The 15,715-nt window shown below is 43.0% G+C and overlaps 1 protein-coding gene across 1 annotated transcript in view; it reads right to left on the bottom strand.

Annotated features, from left to right (window-relative positions):
• The window catches only part of TBC1D9 (TBC1 domain family member 9), a 55,382-nt gene extending 40,260 nt beyond the window's left edge, over nucleotides 1-15,122 (bottom strand). Inside the window, exon 1 of the mRNA XM_061354107.1 lies at nucleotides 14,809-15,122. Within this exon, the coding sequence (XP_061210091.1) occupies nucleotides 14,809-14,935 (127 nt within the window). The 5' untranslated portion in view covers nucleotides 14,936-15,122. The remainder of the gene's footprint in view (nucleotides 1-14,808) is intronic.
• Between the last annotated feature and the right edge of the window lie 593 nt (nucleotides 15,123-15,715).

Consider the following 15,715-nt stretch of genomic DNA (forward strand, 5'->3'; position numbering starts at 1 on the left):
TAATCTAAGATTTCTGAAATATATGAGAAACAAGCCTGAATACAACATCCGGTCTTCAGTAAGGTCTTCAGATACCTTAGAGAGGTATCTGCTGATTACAGGATATGAACACAAAATAATGTAAAATCTCCTAATGTTCCCTAGTCTAACTAGCTTTTGTTGTTCCTACTGCCATCTTAAACCCTGATCTTTCATATGTTTTGGTTACTTGTGTACACTAACCAGCTTCCTCTTATCAGTCCTCCACCAGCCCTCCTAGGTACACCTTGACTCCTTCCAAACTCAGGAGACTGAAGTAGGTTATAATGTTCCTCTTCTGCTGAATATACTCTGCTCTGGCATCACAAAATCAGTATGGCCCCAGTCCAGAAAGCACATGCATGCTTCAACCATGGGCAAAGATCTGCAAATGCTTAAAAGCTGTTAGTGAGCTCAAGAGTATTGCTCAACTGGAGTGCAGACCAAGCCAGACACCAGACTGCACTAATCACCTGGGTTTGCTGCAAACATGTAGCAGGACTTATGCCAAAGATTCTCCATGCTTTGCAGCTTCACATGTCTACTGACAGTACTAAATATGTAACAGGCATGATGTAATATCTAAATAAAGTCATATGCTGGCCAAATGTAATCTTCTCTGAGGTTCAGATACACTGTAAGGTCCCTGCAATCTTTAAAAATATGCTTGTTGTTTTCCTCCTGCTGTATTTCCAAATCTGTTGGTGTGTGGGTGTCCTGCCAACCAATTCTGCCGATAGTTCTGGGAGGGCGCTGCAGGTAAGGTCAGGGAGCCAGAACAAACCTGCAGACTTGTGCCACAACATCATGCTAAGAGGAGCAGCATCCTACCTCCTTCTCCCTGAGGTACAGGAGACAGGAGAGGAACATCCCCCTGTTCCACCAAATAGAAACATGTAAGATCGAGCAGTGTATTCCAGAAATGTGGAGCACACTACAAAAAAACCAAACCAATTGAGACAAGCCAGCACCGAAACAAGAGATGGGAGGTAGGTAAGGAAAAAGAAATAAAAGAAATAATACTTTCCACTGGTGCAGTAAGTAGCAGTTGCCCAGTGCCTTTTCAGCAATGAAAACAGGCTGTAGAAATATCTATGCAGTGAAGTGAAAAAACCTCACAGAACTCTGTAAGACCCCACGGAAATTCAAAGTCTAGCTTACCAAGGTAACTGCAACAGTTTAGCAGTAAAATTTTACTTATAACTGTTTTGACAAATGATACATGCCATATTTAAAAATAATTTCTGTGTTCTTATATACATTAAAGCCAATTAATATTTATTCTTGAAATTGTGCCATTACCCCTGATTGCTGTCCTTCGGGAACTGTTCCATTTCGTGTTTTAAGTCAGTGTTGCTTTTTTGGGTTTGAGTGGTTTTTCCCCTCAGATGTGATGCAAACAGAATGTAATCACAGCAGCTCAAACTGATAATCTCTCTGAGAAGCTTCTACATGAAGTGATCATACTAAAGCTTAAAAAATTAATTTAACACTGTTCATTAATTCTTCATATACAAGTACTTTTTCAGACATGGTTATGATATAAGTAACTGCAAGTTCCCATAGAAACTGAACAAGCAACAAATAATCACATTCCTTAGATTAGACAAGTCCATGGGCAAGAGCCAGCAAATTATCCAGGCATCAAATCATGTGACTATACCAATTACATATTTTTCCCCATTATTTCATCAGGTTTCTGACTACAAAATGAAATAAGGAATTCCCAGTGTAAGAACACTAAACCTGTAAGCCCTTGTTCAACGAGCAGTTTTCATCATCAAAGGTTTAAAGCACAAGGTACAGTTTGTGGGATCAGCATCTGGATAACTAATGACAGCCCTGATCCTGAAGGCACTCAAACACAAGCAACCTCATATGGAGGAACAGTCCCATCAGACACACATGGCAAATGTATAGAGCAATCATACTGATACATGGAGGCATGAGCAGAAAAGGCAGCAAGAATGACTTAATCTTGTTTGATACAACTTTTTGAATAAAGTCAGCTTCCTCTTTCCTTTTCCTCCTGGAAACTATGCTAAGGCACCTGGAAAATAAGGAGGTGAATTGGTGATAGCCAACATGGCTTCACTAAGGGCAAATCTTGTCTGACAGATTTGGTGGCCTTCTATGATGGGATTACAGCATTGATGGCTAACAGAAGAGCAACTGAAATCATTTAACCAAACTTGTACAGGCCATTTGACACTACCCTGCATGACATCCTTGTCTCTAAACTGGAGATAAGAATTTGACAGATGGACCACTCAGTAGATAAGGAATGGCTGGATGGTTGTGCTCAAAGAGTTGTGGTTAATGGCTTGATGTCCAAGTGGAGATCAGTGACAAGTGGTGTTCCTCAGGGGTCGGTATTGGGACTGGTGCTGTTCAACATCTTTGTTGGTGACATAGTGCGATTGAGAGTGCCCTCAGCAAGGTTGCCAACAACACCAAGCTGCATGGTTAACACACTGGAGGGAAGGGATGGCATCCAGAGGCACCCCAACAGGCTTGAAACATAGGCCCATAGAAACAACATGAAGTTCAACAAGGCTAAGTGCAAGGTCCTTCACCTGGGCGGGCAATCCCAGGCACAAATACAGGCTGGCCAGAGACTGGATTGAGAGCAGCCCTGAGAAGGATTTGAGGGTGTTGGTTGACGAGAAGTTCAACATGGCCCCACAGCATGTGTTTGCAGCCCTGAACCCCAGCCATATGCTGGGCTGCATCAAAAACATGACCAGCAGATCAAGGAAGGTGATTTTGCCCCCTCTACTCCCTCATGAGACCCCACCTGGAGTACTCTATTCAGCTCTGGGGCCCCAACATAAGAAGGACATGGACCTGTTGGAGTAAGTCCAGAGGAGGGCCACAAAGACAGATCAGAGAGCTGGAGCACCTCTCCTATGGAGGAAGGTTCAGAGCTGTACTTGTTCAGCCTGGAGAAGAGAAGGCTCTGGGGAGACCTTAGAGCAGATTCCAGTGCCTAAAGGGGCCTACCGGAAAGCTGAAGGGAGAGTTTTTACAAGGTCATACAGGGATAGGACAAATGGGAATGGCTTTAAACTGAAAGAGGGAAGATTTAGATTAGGTATTAGGAAGAAGTTATGGACTATGAGGGAGATGAGACACCGGCACAGGCTGCCCAGAGAAGCTGTGGCTGCCCCATCCCTGGCAGTGTTCAAGGCCAGGTTAGGTGGGGCTTTGAGCAACCTGGTCTAGTGGAAGGTGTCGCTGTCCATGGCAGGGGGTTGGAACTGGGTGAGCTTTAAGGTCCCTTCCAACTCAGACCATTCTATAATTCTGTGAAAGGCAGTGAAATTTAATACCTGAAACCAGGGAATACAAAGCCACAACTGGCTAGGGGGCCTTGGCAATTATTCTTGCATCATGTTACTGGAAGGACATACAATGCAGTAGAGGGTATTACTGGAAAGGGCTTCCGTTACCTCATGCAATTTGTGCTGAACGAAGAAATCATACTACGTTTTACTTATCTGACCACTGTGCCTCACATTTAGCTGTAAACTGGAGGGGAGCCTATAACCTTTGCACAGAGTATACATATTATTAGTCTGCATTCATGCATTAAATCATGACGTTCTGTACTTCCATCCTTACTCTAGCAACCAGTTTTTAAACTGTACTTTGCTAGAAGGGATTATGAGCACATGAAGCTGACCTCCTGCCTAACACAGATCCCATTTTAAGCTAAATGATTTCTATCTGACCAAAGGCTGTCTTCCAGAAAGGTAGGTCATCATGATTTGAAAACTAAGCAAATTGATTCAGTCAAATTCTTCCAAGCACCACTGCACTCTCTGCTCTTTGGAGACCACCATTCCCATGGCTTACAGTCCAGACAGATTACAAATTGTCCACAAACAGTAACGAAATCGAGGGAGGACCTTCAGTAGAATCAATTTGGTTCATTGTTAGTTACCAACAGTGAACACAAACACACACACACACTTCAGTTTATATGGACTCAAATACCTGTAATAAGTCATAGAATCATAGAATAATTAGGGTTGGAAAGGACCTTAAGATCATCTAGTTCCAATCCCCTTGCAATGGGCAGGGATACCTCACACTACACCACACCACCCAAGGCTCTGTCCAACCTGGTCAACATTTTTAGCTGTTTGGATATCCATGGCACAGGTCTTTGTTGCAGGAGTATTTCTTTCTTTTATTTCTTTAAAAATCACAGCTAGTGAATCCTTTCTTTTTTTTTTTTTTTAAATCTTTCATAAGAATTCGCAAGTTTATTCGCAAAACACCAATTACTGGTGTTTCTTAAAGAAAAGTTAATTTTTTTCACCTTCCACATAAATAATCTTTCTTACCACAAAAAGATTTTCTTATTGACAAACAGTAACCCTGTTTCACAACGAATCACACTTTGATTTAAATAAATCACAAAAATCAAATAGTCTTTATCATCTTTCTGCAGTCCCCCTGGCAGCAATCTTACTATGTTTGTCAGCCTGCAGCGTTTTACCTGCTAAAATGCAGAGCAGTCTCAAACTAAACTGGATTACATATATGAAAATGAATAGCTGGATTGTATATAACTTGTAGTGCACCTTGTTAAAAGCCAATTTATTTACTGTTTATGAATGATAATACTATGTGATACTGCCACTCAGAGACACCCTCCCCTCCTCCAGTTTGCCAGCTGACAAGCATGTGTTATTTCCTTGGCTCCTGAGAGCAAAGCCCTGTCTTGCCACATCCTTCTCCCAACTCTACCCTAATACAATTTACAGCCGGACAATCTCTCAAGATACCTTCTTTAAAATGCCCAAACAAACAACATCCATCTTTTTAGCATGTAGAGCAAATACAGATGTATACCCTCTGAAAGAGCTAAGATCTAATACAAGTCAGACTGTGATTCTTGCAGTCATGCCTATGAGCTGTCATTCAAATAGTCCAACGGATGTCAGTAGCCTACCTGTGTGTGAGCTCAACACCACAACCAGGAAAACTTGCAGTCTCACACGTGTCATCAGGAAGAATTTTTCCAAACAGGCACTGTGACATTCCACCACTGAATGAAACACATACTGCTTAAACTGTTCAGAATATTTGAAGTGTGCTGATTAAAGCGTGACCCCTTCTCTTGCCACTGAAGTAAGATGGACAGATAACGAGCTCCAGTCACATCCCTGAAACATCCAAGGGACCTAATTTGGATTGTAAATGTCCACCAGTTTCAGAAAAAGCCTCAGTCAATAAGGTCAACATAAGTCGTATTTGTACCCTGAGCATTCAGTTTTATACGGATTTCATGGACTGATTTTATGGACAGTGTGTAAACTCTTCCCAAAAGTTTGAGTGTTAATTCCTGCACTATAAAAACAATAACTCATAACACCACATAGCTAAAACGTAGAGTGCAAACTACTGTTTTTCCTACTAACTATAATGAATCATTACTCTTCCATTCTTTCTCAAGGTAGTTCATGTGTTTATGTGATTAGCCCTCTCATTTGTTATTACAGGATGAGGTCATCTAATTACTTGCCTGTCAAAATTCAACCTAAAGCTATAATCCAAACTCAAGGGGAAATACTTAGAACAAATCCTTTTAAAGGGGTGGATAAATTCTGTTTGATTTCATTTCATGGGAGAGCCTAAATGAATCGTAAATATTATAAACAGGTCAAAAATAATTATATTGTTAAACTTCCAATCCTAGTAATAGTATTCACGAAAGTATGAAAACAACCACTTCACTGTGAACACCACCCTTGGAACTTCATGAAGGGTTATACAGCTTTGTTTTATAGGTCTTCATTTATATAAGCGGAAGCAAATAATGTCTAAATACTTACTGTCTTCCCATGCGGGTTATATAGTTTTGGCTTATATGGACATGTAATGTGGTACTAAGAAAAACAAATTCTTTCTCTGAAATTAAGGCCTAAGATTTGTTAAGTCTTCCCTGATACCTGCCTTTGTTGCCCTCTTTCTACCAATGCAGTTTTCTAGAGCACTGATTTGCACAGCCACCATTATCTTTGCACATGAGTTTCTGAACATATTCTATGAAACTGACTTCAAGGAAGTCATGTCACTCTACTGACATTTAGCAAGAAAAGCAGCAAAAAACAGGATTTGTTTTTTCTGTCTTCAGATTGATGAATGCAAATGAGAAAAGGCTGAAAAAGTAACTCTCTAAAAACAAAAAGCAGCTCAGGAAGGGCCAATGTGCTGATCTGGCCTGACTATTGCAGGATAAAGCAGAAACAAATGATAAGGCTTTCACTTGCCCTTCAAGTTTAACAATTGTGATTGAATTAGATTATCTTCCAAATATCTTAAAAGTGATTAGCAACTGAACATCTACCACAGGACTTGTCAAGGTGTCCAGACAACTCATTACCATCCCTATAAAAATCTATATCTTAACTGGACCCTAAATCTGACTGGGTTTAGAATTTCAGGTTTTAGAACTTTTTGTAACTGCATCTGCCAAGCTGAAGGGCCCTAATCATTGTAAGATGTAGTCACATTTGTCAGTGCTGTCTACTAAGCAAAATTTACAATATTTTAGGGTTGTAAAATTTTGCTAGTTTTTTCTTCAACAGAGAAAGAATATACATTACAATCTACATCTAACACATACAGCAAAAGAATTTCCTTTATTTCCTCTAAGGCCCAGTTTGCAGATGATGAAATGTCCAGGCAGACACTCAGAGTAATATATCCAAACAGTAAGTTCCCAGAAACAAATGCACTAGACTGGACCTGAAACAAAAACCCAGCAGAAGCAGGAAAAGGCTGTGTATGGAGAAGAGCACTGACAGGACATGCTAGACAATTACGGGTACTCGAAGGCTTGCAACACAGAGGAAACTGGTACTTGAACAAAAACCAAAACAAACACACACCTTAAGAAAATAAATTTTATACTACATGTCAATCACATCAGACTATATGAAATGATGGATAAGAATAGAGATAGAGTTAACAAATGCCTTCAAGGTACAATATCAACATTGACATTAAGTTTGTAAGAAAACCAACCAAACCAACACTTAAGAAGAGCATGATCAGGTACCACTGACCAAAACAGTAGGTAAGTCACCAATTTTCACTTGAAACTACATCTTTTTAAGTATCTCATTCTCCCAAGAGAATGTAAAATTTAAATCAAAAGTAAAATTTAGATCAACTACATCAGCACTAATGGAAGATTCAGATAAATTATATAATCTTACAGATCAAGCAAGTATGAGCAATTGAAGAAAAAAAACCCAACCAACCAACCCACACTGAAACAAAACCCAATAACCATCACCCCTAAACTAAGAGAAAGATTGTAAATGGAATCCAGCCAACACAATCAGTGGTACAAATTGAGAACTGAAGTGCGAACAGTAAACTCAGCTTAAATTAAGGATCAGTCCTGAAGCATAGCATGGTCAAAAACAAGATAAATCCAAAGAGAAACAATAGTTCCAGGAAAAAAATAATCAAAATTTAACTGCTGTGACTGAATACCTGCAGACAGATCATATTTCAATAAGCTATTAGTGAAGGCACTTTACCAGGGAACAATGCTGAAAAGAAAATCACAACAACTTTGGTTAATAAAATGCTGGAATACAGAGAGAGGATGTGCAAGACAGGACTGTGGGGAAGCAACCAAGAACACAGTAAGAACTTACTAGCTGAAACTAAGACTGCTGCAGCAGGAAACAGTATGCCTTTTTTGGAAACTTCAGAAAGAAAGAATAATCAGAAATTAGGCCTAGAAAATACTTAGCCTTTCTTTTGAAAAGCAAAAAAATGGAAGGATTTTTTGAGGAAGCCCCTCAGAACTTAAGCCCACCTCAGCACTAGATTCAAAGACAAAATGCAAATATAGATTTCAACATTGATCAGACACCAGAAGTAGAATTAGCAATCAAAAAGCTAATAGAAAGCAAGATTTCAGTCAAAGGCTTACAGCCTTTCACACACCTTCTATTGTCATACTTGAGCAAAGTCAGTGGCAGCAACAACTCCTGTCCATTACAGGAAAAAGCCATACACAGTGTGATGCTGTGATGTATAAAGAAAGTAGAGGTTGCAAATCCTGGGGAAGAACAAAAAAAGCTAAATAGATACTGCCTATACCCAATATCAAGAAGAGCTGAGAATGTGTTTTAATTAACTTTCAAAACATACTTGTGGAACATGTTTTAGTTCTACAGAACTCTAACTGAAACTGTCAACAGACGAAACCTCCATGAAATATGCTATAGTCTCACAAAGACGTGTAACTGGACAGGAGAATGATGGAAATATGGAAACTGATTTGAAGACTGTATGGGACCAGAAAGCAATACCAAGAACTCTGTAAGCAATACAAACTCTACTATAGCGCAGAAAATTACTAAGAGGCTTACACAGTCTAGAGAGAAATTCTTTACTATAAGGGTGGTGAGACACTGGCACAGGTTGCCCAGAGAAGCTATGGCTGCCCCATCCCTGGCAGTGTTCAAGGCCCAGCTGGACGGGGCTTCAAGCAACCTGGTCTACTGGAAGGTGTCCCTGCCAATGGCAGGGGGGTTAGAACTAGATGAGGTTTGAAGTCCCTTCCAACCCAAACCATTCCCTGATTCTATGAACTCTTGCTTACTACAAGATCCTGTGTGACATTACCAACAGGGCTGAGACAGTGACCTCAGGAGAAAGATCAGGCCATCTTTGAATTCCATGTGCCAATAAATAGCATTATGTCAGAAGGCAAAAATGGCAAGTGACAGCTCAAAGGCTGGGTCACACTACTCAAAGTGTAAAAGATGATGTTAACATCAAGGAAAATCTTTGACCATGTCCTGGGTTCAGCAGTAGCAGTCATTTTTCTCCTTCTTAGTAGCTGGTGAAGTGCTGTGGTTTTGACTTTCAGCCTGGGAACAGCGCTGATAATACCAATGTTTCTAGTTGCTGCTCAGTAACATTTACTCTGACCAAGGACTTTCTGAGTCTCAGGCTCTGCCAGGGAGAAGGGGAAGCTGGGAGGAAGCAGAGACAGGACACCTGACCCAAACTAGCCAAAGAGATATTCCATACCACAGTACATCACACCCAGTATGTAAACTGGAGGCAGTTACCTGGAAGGGACACATCACTGCTTGGGTCAGGCTGGGTATTGGTCAGTGGGTGGTGAGCAGTTGTATTCTCTTCCCTTGTTATTTCCCTCATTATTATTACTGGTGGTAGCAGTAGTGGTTTGTGCTATACCTTAGTTATTGGACTGTTCTAATTTCAACCCTTGGGAGTTACATTCTTTCCATTCTCATCCCCATCCCTCTGGGAGCAGGGGGAGGAAGGAGGGGCAGTGAGCCAACACCTGCGTGGTTTCTGGGTTGCCACCTGGGCTTAAACCACAACAGACCAAGAAGCTTTGCAGTAGAGACACCAAACATCTCATGCACTCTATCTGCACAAACAGTGCACTGCCTGTAAAAACCAGAGATCAAGAGAAGCATTAGGCAGGAAATGAGACACCTTCCAATCCAGCACTTGTGAAAGCATCTGGGAATTCAACAGAATGACTGGTGAGTCAATCTGGAGCATCAAGCAGCAGTTCAACCCTGGACACCTGCATGTCCTCTTTAAGTGGAAATCTATTAGTCTGAAGAAGCAAACACACCCACAGCAGAACCTAAAGAGAAGCTCAGCAGGATAAAAACAGACGTGGTGCAGCATCAAATGTCAGAGGGGAAGGAACTAATTTCTAACCCGTGAGCCAAAATGAATACTGGAAACTGATGGACAGGCTGACCACTCGTATCAGTTATGGTAACTGCATGCATTGTGATAAATGCTAAATTTTAAGTATCAGAAAAACACATGTTTTCTATTCAAATGTACCACGTTTGACATGAAAAGGCCTAATTGCTTGACTCAGAAAGCACCAAGTTTGTTGAAACATGTACCATCCTTCCATCAGACAGATTATATACTGACCAAAAGCTTTCCTAAACACTAGTATAAACCTGTTTTCAAGCAACCTCTTCCTCAAACCTCAGAGCTGGGGGGGTTGAGGGCAAGATAGAATCTTATCTCCAGATTTGAAATACTGTCTTGTCCAGCACAGCTGCAGAAAAAGGCACTGAATTAGAACACTGTCACAGTATTAAAAATGATATTAGATTTGACATTGAAGGCTTGCACCTGCTAGTCAACCTCAGAACCTCTCCTCTCTGCCTTTCCATTGTGGAAACTACATGATAACTCTCTCTGCAAAAATATCTGGAGAGAAAGATAGCAGTTCATCAATTTCCTTTATCACCTTAAGTCAGAAAAGTTCCATTTGCTCTCTTCTGCTTAAGCATTTAAATCATCTTTCGCAACATCTCATGGACTTACGAACTTGTACCGAATCTCTCACACATGCACTGTCCCCAGCTGTAAGCACAAATACCCTATCTACAAAATAATTTACTCCTAAGAACAGTTCGTGCAAACTAAGAACAAGTGATTTGGACTGGTATTCAAAGAGATCTTGCAGTAACATTTTAAACAAAATTACTCAGAATTTCATCTACACTTTATGCACATACACACTCAAAAGTAGCACAGCAGCCACAGTCTCTCTTCCTGTAAGCTCCAAGTGAATACATTGCTCTACCATCAACTATTAGTGGCACTTAGTTCCTTGCAATACTGTTTCCACACACAAGAGTTTGGCAAGCACTACCACCCTACAGCAGAAAGCAGTTAACTTTTTTACTGTAGCTGCTGCAAGATATACTTAATAACACAAACACAAAAGCCTTATAGTTACTTACAAACTTTGACATGTTCAAGATTCTTACATTCATCAAAGTAATAGGGTAATACAGGGTACAGCGCCCCAGTGATGGGAGAGATGTGGGTTCATGTTCCCTCCAAATGCCTCTGTTTCAGCTAAGGAAGGCTGCTGTATAACACAGCAGATCCTGCTGGAAAAAGAAGTATTTCAAAGAAGCCAAACCACCAGGCTGCCCAGAGAAGGGAGCTGACAAGCAGGAAGCAGAATAGGTATGAAGGAGTGAGTTAAAAACATCCAGCACCTTTAAGAAAACTAATACGGGGGGGAGGGGGGGAAGAAAAAAAAAGATTGTTTTCCCTGTTGGTGAACAAAGGGAAGGTGAAACTCTTGAGTGAGGGACACACAGAAGCAAAACACAGGCACACATTATATGCAAGGCACAAACCGATTTCATTAGAAAGAAACCTCATCAGCCATTAAATACTTTCAAAGCAGGAAAGCACATTTTTTGGTCTTGTCCTGGGAGATTAATTCAGTGATGCAAGATAACATAAGTTTGCAGAACAGCTACAAAAATCCAATTTAAAATCCAATTTACAAGTCTTTCCCACTTCCCTTTTGTTAAAAAGGGAGCAAAACCCAAACAACCCTTCCATTAAGACACGCTTACAAAGGGAAGTCACATTGTGTCAGACTGCTACTGACATAAACACAATCAGCTGAAAAAGCCTGGGCCTTAATTCAGTATAAAATGGGATCCACACTGCTTAGCAGAAAAGCTGTACCTCTTCAGTAAACTATTAATCAGATACATTTTGATACCAGAGATGACTTCTAGGAACTCACTAATTAGGCATTGCCCTAACACATAACAAGATCATTCTTCTAATTTGTTACAAGCCAATAAGCGCCAAAACTACCTCCAATATCCAAACAAGGATTAAAAAAAGATTTTCTCTACTCAACTAAGTTACATAAATCAAGGCCAAGAGGAACAGATCAGTGCAGAAAGGGTCAATTTTTCACCCCTTACCCCAAAGTGACCGATACTGTTTTACCTGCAAAAGGCTGCTGTACTTGGAGTGGATCCTGAAGAACAGGTAACACAAGTACTGTTCTCCAACTTAAGGACACCAAGAATTATTTTCACCCACCCACAAGGCTATTTAAACTACTTGGCTTTAGACTGAGACACACCAAAAGGCCTATAAGATCCATTCTTCTGGACTCTGCTCTGGTGATGGCAACCTCCCTCCACAGGATGGTACTAGATGATGGAGGACAGATAACACGAAGACCCTAGTAGTCACTTTGATGCTGCCTCATTAGTCACGTCACCTTCAGCCACATTTTCACAGTCACAGCATCCAGTCACACTACTGTCTGAAGGGGTTTGTCCCCCGCCTTCCCCCCTTGGAAAACACTCTACTTCCTACTTCAGCCATGCCAACACAACTGCATTACAGTGCTGTCCTGATTAAAGTTCTTTGATGTGTTTGCAGATGAAGGAAAGGGCATTACACTTAGCCCTGATCAATTTACTGACTGGTTAGTTTCACAGCAAACTTAAATTCGAGGGCAAAGCCAGAGAATCAATGCTTCTCATCATCCAATGTCATGAAGCCATCTCACATCATGAAGTCCAGACCCTCATAATTTGGAAGCCCACTGTCATTCTATAATTTAAGACAAATGGCTTCAAGAGTCAGTAATAAGGGAGTACAAGTCAGCAGAAGTTAGATCACAAAAAAAAGGGACAGCTGTATTTACATCCTCTCTTGCATATAAAAATTCAGACCACTCCCACCACAGTGAAAAATCTTGCATACAATATTTCTAGCCAACTTCAAGGACGCATAATCTGGCTTGCCATAGAGCAAGCAGGCCAAATTCTTTACTTTCAACTAGATAACTTCCACCTCTGTCACGAGAGCTATAGCCTTATCAGCTACAGAACTTCCACAACCCAAATGCTACCATTATTGCAAATGTATACCCTGTTGACCATTTCAGCAGATTTACTTACTCTGAACCCTCAGGATCAGCTTGGTCCATCAATACTTTTCTTATAACCAGTCTTACGTACCAAGAACAACCCATTGGCTTCCTTCACCTGCTGTGGCACTCAGTGAGAAGACTACAGCTATTAGAACATCCTGTGTAAAATTCCAGTATTTCCTTAAAAAACAAATTCTAAATTCTACTTACTACTATGTTTACCAAGACGAGAGTGGGCTACATCCCTTTTTTAATTCCTTTCCCACCATTTGTTGACCACTCTGTCAAAACCCCATGTGCTAAAATGGCAAAGGCTGACAAGTTCTTATACAGCTCTTTAAGTACTGCCAGCACTAATCACTTTCTGCAGGTTAGTAATGGCTGGCTGTTTACTTACGGTTCTGGAAACATGCTGAAAAAACCTACAACTTTTTCCAGCCCTTTCCCATACAAACAAACGCCCTAGAAATTGTCTAGCTTCTTGTTGCTACTACCTCAAAGCCACAGCAGCAGCAATTCCAGACAAAGCATGGACACTAGTAAGAGGCAGATGGAAAGAAGTTTTCAAAATACACATAAAACTTTTGCATTCTAAAACCTATTCATTATACAGACTGCATACACATACTGAAATAACGTGAACAAATACTTAAATTCCAAGGGGGAATGAAGAAACCAAGACAGAACTATTTCTGTATTCTGAACTCCAACCAAATGCTGCCGGTTTATCTGGCCTTCACAAAACTAAAAGGAGTGCACATTTACCAATCCTACTCCCACTCAAGGAGTAAATCTCCAAAAGGGATGTCTCCATCTGTCCAGTGATATCATCAAGCAGACTATGGCAAGAAAGCTTTGATATGCATGCACTGTGCAAACAGGTTGAAAAGAACCCCCCGAATTCTCAAAATATTTCCCCAATAACTGAGAAATGATTAGAAAATTGATTTGGTACCTCAAATGATCTCTAATTCAAAGATACAAAAATCAGAAAGGTACTGGAATGCCTTGTGAGACCACTTACAGAAGATAAAAAAATCCTTAAGAGGACAAGGGGTAATTCACAAAAGGAGAGTTAGCAAAGAATTTGTCAGTAAATACAGCAGGGGTGAACTTTTGAGGCAAGACATGCTTTTTATGGATTTGCTAAGACTGCCCATAATTCAAAAGATTAAAGAAATATTAAGACCCACAGCCAATGTGATCACTTCCAATGCAAGAATGGTTTGTCCACATACAACACTGAAGAAAATTGAGGATTTCATGAAAACACACCTTACACTGGTCCAGCTTAGATTAGGGATTGTTTACAAGTCCACAGAGCATTCAAAGGCTGAAGAAACGTTTAATCTCCCAGCAAATATGCACAGGACCTTGAGCCAAACACAGATGTAGTCCACGTTTATTTTGATTAGCAGGCACAGGATTACACAGACCAAGATGGATATGACCCAAAGACCTACAGAAGTGCCTGCAGTTGCCAGCAGTCGAAAACAAAGCATTCAGGAAACATGTTTTATAAGGACACCTTGAAGAATACAAAAAAGATGAAGCAAATCTGGTCTCACAGTACATGGCTGTGCATCACAACATGTTCAAAACGGAAATCTGGTCACATTACACCGTGATGTATGAAGGCACCGGGCACGGCAATGACCCACACAAACCTTCGCAAGGAGTAAATCCTGAAGGGAACCTTAGCCAATCCCCATGGGAACCTCAGCGCATTCCACTTAGCCGCACACCTGAACAATGCCCTCCCCCCACCATCCTCACAGAGCCCTTCGAGGCACCATCCGCCACCCCCGCCAGGGAGGCCGGTCCCCCGGCACGGCGCGCACCGGGGTCCCGCACCAAGCGGGGCGGCGGCGAGAGCGGAGCAGGACCCGGCAGCCCGGGAAGGCCACCCCTCTCCCCACAGTCGGTGGGTACCCGCCGCCACCCCGAGGGAGCCGCGGGGGGAAACGGTGCGAACGCGGCTGCGCCCCACCGTGCCATCCGCAGGACCTCGGCCGCGCCGCCGCCCTTACCGGCGAGTCCCCCTCCGCCGCCATCGCCACCGTGCCCCTTCCTCCGCTGGAGGATGAAGTAGGGGTTGGCCCGCTCTGTCACCCACAGGGCGTTCGCCAGCAGCACCTCCTCGGGGTTCACCCACATGCTCCCGGCGCAGACAAAGCCCGGCCCGCCCGGCCACCCGCCTGCGGGGCGCGGTGACTCACGCACGCACGGTCAGCATCAGACTCCACCATGCCCAACCGCCGCGGCACCAGCGGGCGCAGGGCTGAGGGGCGGCAGCCGCATTAGCCCCCGGCGCTCCCGCCGCCGGGCGCGGAGGGGCGGCGGCGGCAGGAGGCAGGGGCAGCACGGACATGGGCGGTCGGCCCAGCCCCGCAATCGCCTCCCCTCACAAAACCGGTGGCCAGAGTAGAAACGAGTGGGGAGAGGCCGCGCGCTCCACGCTCCCCGCACCTGCGCGCGCGGTGGGGCGGGGCCAGGGAGGGAGGCGGAGCTTTGGCGCAGCTTCGGCGCGCGCACCGGCCTGGCTGCTCCCTCAGGGCGGCCCTTGGAGGGACTGGTGTGGGGAGTGGGTGCAGGGGCATGGACGCTAGCACTGCTGTCGCCGTCCCTTCCTCTCACATCCCGGCGTGCCTCCTCAGCAGCCGCCGCTGGCCTGTGGGCCCGTGCCTGGCGTTCACCTGCAGGGTCCCTGGGGAGGAGATGGCTACCACCCTTTCATAACTGCCTGCACTGAAAGATGCAGCCTTTTCACTGTGTGGCAAGGAGTTCGTGAAGTTGGGTGTTGAAGGGAAGAGGGGACTCTGGCCTCCACTTCGGAGGAAGCCATCCATTCCCAGGAGATGATTGGGCTGCCCTCTTGCCACAGCCAACCCTGGTGGAATGTTCTCTGCTCGGCACCATTTATGAAGTTTCCTGCTG

This window comes from Neopsephotus bourkii, unplaced genomic scaffold (genome assembly GCF_033783945.1).
Source record: "Neopsephotus bourkii isolate Nb327-2 ecotype Australia unplaced genomic scaffold, CSIRO-AGI_Nbou_v1 NB_718, whole genome shotgun sequence".
Classification (NCBI taxonomy): domain Eukaryota; kingdom Metazoa; phylum Chordata; class Aves; order Psittaciformes; family Psittacidae; genus Neopsephotus; species Neopsephotus bourkii.